The sequence below is a fragment of the Chrysemys picta genome, unplaced genomic scaffold (assembly GCF_011386835.1).
Source record: "Chrysemys picta bellii isolate R12L10 unplaced genomic scaffold, ASM1138683v2 scaf2863, whole genome shotgun sequence".
In the NCBI taxonomy this organism is placed as follows: Eukaryota; Metazoa; Chordata; order Testudines; family Emydidae; genus Chrysemys; species Chrysemys picta.
Window position 1 is genome coordinate 1 of NW_027055565.1, and position 7207 is coordinate 7207.

Below are 7207 nucleotides of genomic sequence, written 5' to 3' on the forward strand. Positions count from 1 at the left end.
TCTCTGACTCAGGAATCACCAGGTTGAAATTCTCTGCCCTGCGTTAAGCAGGATGTCAAACTAGATGATCAGAATGGTTCCCCATGGCCTTTTAATCAATGAATCTATGGTATGCACCATGATCTGCTAGCATAGGCTCTGAACCTGTGCAAAATGCCATAGAAGTCAGTAGCCAGCTCCTCGAGTTGTTGTTTGACCTGATCATGTTAGGCATTGAAAGATCCATCAGAGTGTAACATAGGAAGCCATTCATAAGTGTTGAGGAATGTTATTTAAAATTAGACCAGAGGGAGCACTGGGGAAATGCAATCAAGAGACAGGCCAAAAAAATCCAACCCAGGAAAAGGAGAAGCCTAAATATACTTTTCTGTAGAGCAGGTTGGAATTTTTCAAGTATTAAAATTTTGATGAAAATTGTTAAAATTGCACAAACCAAGGTCAGTGTTTCATGAAATATTTCTCATTTTGAGCTTATTTTTTGATTTGACATTTCACATTTTGAAGATATAAAATCAAGACACTACTTGGACTACATTTTCTCATTTGATTTTTCAGTGAAGTTTAAATCCTGTTAATAGGTTCTATCAAATTTTCATCAAAATTTAAATATTTAAAACATTTATGAGTTTCTTTTCCCATTTTCCCGACAGGTTTACAAGAGGTCAAAGTTTTTCAAATGGCAAAATTTCAATTAAAAAAATGAGGGTCATCAGGAGTAATTCAACAAATTGTTTATGAATTTTCCTCATTCCCCCTATTTTAATTAACTCTATCTTTCATTCCCTGTTTTCTCTGGTTGTGTGAAAAGATGCTCTTCTCTACTGTTTTTCTAAAGGCTCTCTTCACGTCTTTGTTCCTCAGAGTGTATATTATGGGGTTCAACACTGGTCCCACAATTGTGTTCATGAGTGAAAGCATTTGATCACTCTCCAGGGTGAAGCTAGACTTGAGCCCCAGGTAAGTGATAAGAGCCATTCCATAGAACAAAGTCACCACCATGAGGTGGGAGGAGCAGGTGGAGAAGGCTTTATTCCTTCCCTCCACCGATGGCAGCATGAAGATGGTGGAAATAATGCAGATGTAAGACAGGATTATCAATAAAAAAGGGCCTATGATTAACAGAACTGACACAGTGAAGACCATAATCTCATTTTTGGATGTATCCGTGCATGCCATCCTCAACACTGGTAGGATATCACAGAAGTAGTGGTGGATGCGGTTGGAGCCACAGAAGGGCAGGCTGAAGATCCAAGTGATCTGAGCTACTTCCACTGAGATGCCAATGATCCATGAAGCACCCACAAGATGTGCACACGCCCGGCCACTCATGATAGTTTTGTAGCTCAAGGGGTGACATATGGCCACGTAACGGTCATACGCCATGACTGCTAGGAGGCAGCATTCCGTCAGGCCCATGATGGTGATGACATACATCTGGGCAGCGCAGCCCGCAATGGTGATGGTCTTTTGCTCCACCAGGAGGTGAATCAGCAACTGAGGGACCACACTGGTGGTGTAGCAGATTTCCAAGAATGACAGGTTCACCAGGAAGAAATACATGGGGGTGTGGAGTGAGGGGTTTAGCTTTATAAGGAGGATAACAAGCAAGTTCCCCATCAGGGCTAACAGGTAGGTGACCAGAAGCACCAGAAACAGAACGATTTGCAGCTTGTCAAGGTTTGAAAACCCCACCAGGATGAATACATCAGAGATGGTCTGGTTCTCTCCTGGGTTGCTCTCAGAATAGATCATCTGTATGGGGTGACAAAGAAAGAGACTGAATCTGAGGTTCTATTTTTCCTCTTCGAACACATTTTTTTCAGTCTACATAAAAAAGCAAAAAGGGATCTCTTTCTTTCTTTCTTTCTTTCTTTCTTTCTTTCTTTCTTTCTTTCTTTCTTTCTTTCTTTCTTTCTTTCTTTCTTTCTCCTCTGAGAATGTTATTCTTTAGCCACATTTACCAAATAAGATTTCTCAAATGAGGGCAAATGCTGATCTCATTCGGCTCTTAATCATGAGAATTGTTATATGAATGCAAGTATTCCCACTGCAGTTAGAAGTCACAAAAGTGAGGACTACTCACATGAATAAACTGATGCTGCTGAATCCAATTGGTTTGAAGCCCTTTGAAGAATGAGAAGCATGATAAATGGTGAAAACAATGGGGGATTTTGGCCTTTTGTGTACTAAAAATGTTATTCTTCCCTAAATATTAGAGAACAATTGCAATCATTCCATCCGTTATCATCACAGTATCTGAAATGCATTTGTTTCTCTCAACATACAAAAGAAGAGCTAGGGCCAGTACCTTTGCTGGTGTAAATTTTAACAGCTCCATGGGTATAAAAAGAGCTATACTTATTTACACCAATTGAAGATCTTTGTCTTATGACATTGCTATAAAGAATTTTACAAGAATGAAGATCCTAGAATGTTAGAAGGTTTTCCACAGATGTTTTACTTCAAGGTTACTTGTTGACAAGGAACTTCCTAATAATGGGCATGAAAGTGAAATGACAGAGTTGAAATAAAAATGAGCAATAACAAAGATATTGTATTTTGCATACCCTTAGCACCTTCAATATGTGGCTCTCAAAGCAACACATCAAATAATAGTGAGCTACTAAGGGGGAAACGGGGAATGATTAGGGGAATGATGGGGTGAAGAGACTGGGTTTACACTGCGAGTCAGCATTTCTGATACCTGAAACTCTGCCATCGCTACAGAACCATTCTCCTGGAAATTGAACACACACACATACACACACACATACACACACATTAAAAGGGAATGAAGTAGAGAAAATTAAATCCAATAACCAAAGCACACTGTAGTGGAGCTCTATGCAGAGGGCACTACACAGAACAATTTAAAACAAAAGGGAATGTTTTTCTCTAAATAGCGAGACCTGGGGAAGAGGTGGGAATTCTTCTGCCTCTCTTAAGAGATACTCTGGGGAGCCTCTATTGATGTTTGTGAGTACTTTCCTCACCACGACCATTGCACTAAATACAGAGCTGGCTGGAAAATGTGAAATTCCAATATTCCAATATTTGTTTTCACCCTGAATTTATATGAAAAGTTGAAATAGCGAAACCCCTAATTTCGATTCAGAAGAGTCTATATGAAATCAAATGGAAAATTGAAAACTGCCATTGACATCAACATTTTTTCATGGAAAACATCAATACTGAGGAAATCATAGTTTCAGAAGGGATTTGGATTTATTTCTTTATTTGTTGGCTGACATTTGGATGGGCAAATGTAGAAATTTACTCATCATTAGGAGTAAGGTCTGTATAGATGCTTTTCACTGGCAGTTGAGTGATATTTTCACAGCTCTTGAAGGCATCTGGACACTCCATTTATATACAGGAGAACATGAAATCAACAAAAGAAACAGACATTATGTGTAGAGCCCTGCAAATCCGCAGGTATCCGCTTTATATCCGCGGATATCCGTGGACTATTTTTGCAGATAGCAGCGCAGATTCAGATACAATTTTTTTACGTGTGCAAGGCTCTGATGGTAGCAGCCGGGTGGTCAGCTGTGAGGAGCTGCAGTGCGGACCCTCTACATGCACTGGGCGGAGGTCCTGGGGGCAGGGACACGGGCCGGGGGCTGCTCTGGGCTCCATCCGGGGCAGGTGGATGGTCCATTGCAGCTGCCCACCCAGCTCTTACCATGCCCGGCCTGCGGCTCCAAGCAGGCCCTCCGCCGGAGCCAGAGAGCTGTGCTGGCAGCTGTGGGGAGCCTGGGTTCCTCCACCTGCCCTGGGCGGAGGGCCCGAGCAGCCTCCAGCCCATGTCCCTGCCTCCCAGACCCCGCCTAGGGCCAGTGCAGGGATGCAGGCTCCCTGCAGTTGCCAGTGCAGCTCTCTGGCTCCAGAGGGAGGTGGAGGGGCTCAGAGCCCTAGCCTGGCCATCCTAAGAGTCAGGAGGGCAACTGTGCAGAGTCGCCATGGTCGCTCCACCTGCCCGGTGTGTGGGTTCTGAGTAGCCCCCGGGCAGTTCCACAGGTCACCCTCCCCTCCATCTCCAGCAAGGGCAGCATGGAATCCAGACGGGGACCGCGGCAGACCCTCCACCTGCCCGTGGGGTGGGGTGAGGGGATGAGAGCAGCCCCAGGCTGTGTTCCCACCCCACAGGATCCCCACCTGGCTGAGGGCAGGTGGAGGGTCCACGACTCCCACACAGCTCTCCCCGACCATGCTCAGGCAGAGGTGGGTCTCAGAGCCTCAGCCTGGCCATGGTAAGTAGAGCCCTGCAAATCCATAGATATCTGCAGATATCCACATCCATGCATGTGAATGTCTGCAGACAATTTTTGTGGATTGTGTATCGGATGCAGATATGCATTTTTTGTATCTGTGCAGGGCTCTCATTATGTGGAGAGAGGGTTGAAGTAAATTCAGTTAAAAGAGACAACCACTTAACTCTTGGGCACCAGGTGTGGTGCATTCACCATGGTCGGATCCTAGGAGTGGACTCTCCTATTAAAAGAGATCAGATTGAGCTCTCCCAGCCAACTGTATTCAGATCCAAATAAAAGACCCATCTCAAGAAAAACATTTCCATTTTGATTCAATGGATGATGATAAGGATTGGGGAACTGAGGGCAGTAAGGACGAGAGGAGGGAGAAGCAAGAAACACCACCAACAAAACAGCAACAGCAACAAAATAATATATAGAGCTATGGCCTGATGATGGGTATGTCTAGTATTTATCTATCACTCTGGTGGGCACTATGGAATTATGGACCAGAATTTCACCAAGAGGAAATTAGCAAAACACCACTGAAGTCAAGCTTATGACCTGACCCATGATTGTTAATTAGTTCAGTTCAGAATGATAGATAGATAGATAGATAGATAGATAGATAGATAGATAGATAGATAGATAATGAACATAGACACAACCCATATGCTCAGACACACACTACGATTCTCTGCCAATGTATGGAAAATTCAAATGAAGAAACCAGTGACATGATCTTGCTCTCATTGCAGACTGGGGCACAATGTCCATACACTTCAGTGGGAGAATGGTTGGGGGCTTAAGTTATTCGTCTATAGCCTACCTTGTTTAAGAAGAGTAGTTCCTTCTCCCAGCTGCAGACGCTAAGTGTGTTGAAGGAAAGAGAGGTGTTTTTATTTCATTCACTGGCTTCTAGGGCCTAAGCCCTGAAGAAAATTTCTTGTAATATTCCTCAGAGGAAGAACAATTCTGCCTCAACCTGCAACAAAACAAAATTCACTAGGGTAATCATTTCATAGGCAGTTGTATCATCATTATCATCATTATGTGTGTTTTCTAGATGAAAATCGTAATGGGATTTACTAATTGTGGTAAAGCGTGTGATACTTTTTGTCTAGAGACATGTTGAGGAAGAATTACTTGTTCAAAAACAACACAAAGAGCCAGGAACAACACCCAAGGCTCAGATTGTGAGCCCCACTCCGGTCTCAGAGCCACGATTAGAACCCAGGAGCTCAGACTCCCAGTCCCAACTGCTCTAAATATTAGACCCCACTCCCCTCCCGGAGCTGGGAACAGAACCCAGGAGTCCTCAGTCTTAGACTCCACTGCCCCAACCATAGGGCCCATTTCCCTCCTAGAAGACCAGATCCAAAGCCCATCAAAGTCAGCAGGACTATTCCCTTTTACTCCAGTAAGTTTGCAGTGTGACCAGAATCAGGACTAGTTCCCAGGAACATTAGAAAAAACTCTATGTGGAAGCTGAGCAGTGCTAGGGGGTAGTGTGCTGCAGAGAATGGGGTGATGGGCTCAGCTGGAAGCACTCTCATTTCTTAGACAGTGCTGACCCCATTACTCCAGCATGGCCGTAGTGGGGGCTGTGCTACTGGGAGTGGGGTGGGATGCTCAATTTGAGGCACTCTTCCCCCTTAGTCAGTGCTGCTAGCAGTGCTCCAGCGTGGCACTAGGGGCCGCTGATCTGCAGGGACGGACTCTGTAGGATTTTCTCAGTTTGATTGATCCTAATGTCCCAGTTCAGCAATAGGGGTCACTGTGCTGCAGAGAAGAGGATGGAGGACTCATTAAGGGACATTCTCCTCTGTGGCTCAGTACTAACCCCAGTGCTCCATCATAGATCCAAGGGATGACATGATGCAAAGAGCTGGGTGGGGTCTCACTTCGGGGGGGCACTATTGTCTCTTGGTCCATGCTGACCCCCTGAGCCTGAGCCAGGCACCACGTAGCCCTGTGCTGCAAGGAGTTGGGTGAGAGGCTCAGCAGTGGACCTGCTCCTATCAGGCTGCTTACCACAGTGCCCCAGCGCTTTCTTGACCAACAGTTGTCATCAACAAGTCCTTGGGGCTGTTCACAAGAGGAAGAGGCAGCAGGGGCATGTGCACACACACACTGAGCATGACTCATTCCTTCCAGCAGCGGATGGCAGCCCCCCCCCCCCCCCCACACACACACATTGAGCAGCGCTTCCCATTCCCTTGTGGTTACCTATCCGCTGTTTGCAACACTCGTCATTATGACAAAACAATAAACAGAGCCTTGTGATGTTTTGTGACTTAAACCTGTCTTATGAAAGGAGACTGAAAGAGCTTGCCTTGTTTAGCCTAACCAAAAGAAGGCTGAGGGGAGACATGATTGCTCTCTATAAATATATCAGAGGGATAAATACTAGGGAGGGAGAGGAATTATTTAAGCTTAGTATCAATGTGGACGCAAGAAGGAATGGATATAAACTGTCCATCAGGAAATTTAGACTTGAAATTAGAAAAAAGTTTCTAACCATCAGAGGAGTCAAGTTCTGGAACAGCCCTCCGAGGGGAGTAGTGGGAGCAAAAGACATATCTGGCTTCAATACTAAGCTTGATAAGTTTATGGAGGGGATGGTGTGATGGGATAGACTAATTTTGGCATTTAATTGATCTTTGAGTATCAGCGGTAAAGATGCCGAATGGCCTGTGATGGGATGTTAGTTGGTGTGGGATCTGAGTTACTACAGAGAATTCTTTCCTGGGTGTCTAGCTGGTGAGTCTTGCCCACATGCTCAGGGTTTAACTGATCGCCATATTTGGGGTCAGGAAGGAAGTTTCCTCCAGGACAGATTGGCAGAGTCCCTGGGAGTTTTTCACCTTCCTCTGTAGTGTGGGGCATGGGTCACTTGCAGGATACTCTGCACCTTGGAGTCTTTAAACCATGATTTGAGGACTTCAATAACT

At 44.9% G+C, this 7207-nt stretch overlaps 1 protein-coding gene across 1 annotated transcript; it reads right to left on the minus strand.

Annotated features, from left to right (window-relative positions):
• Positions 1 to 759: 759 nt before the first annotated feature.
• On the minus strand, positions 760 to 1752 carry LOC103307356 (olfactory receptor 10A4-like). The gene has a single exon (XM_008178073.2). It carries the CDS (start codon positions 1750 to 1752, stop codon positions 760 to 762), a length of 993 nt encoding a protein of 330 aa, XP_008176295.2.
• Between the last annotated feature and the right edge of the window lie 5455 nt (positions 1753 to 7207).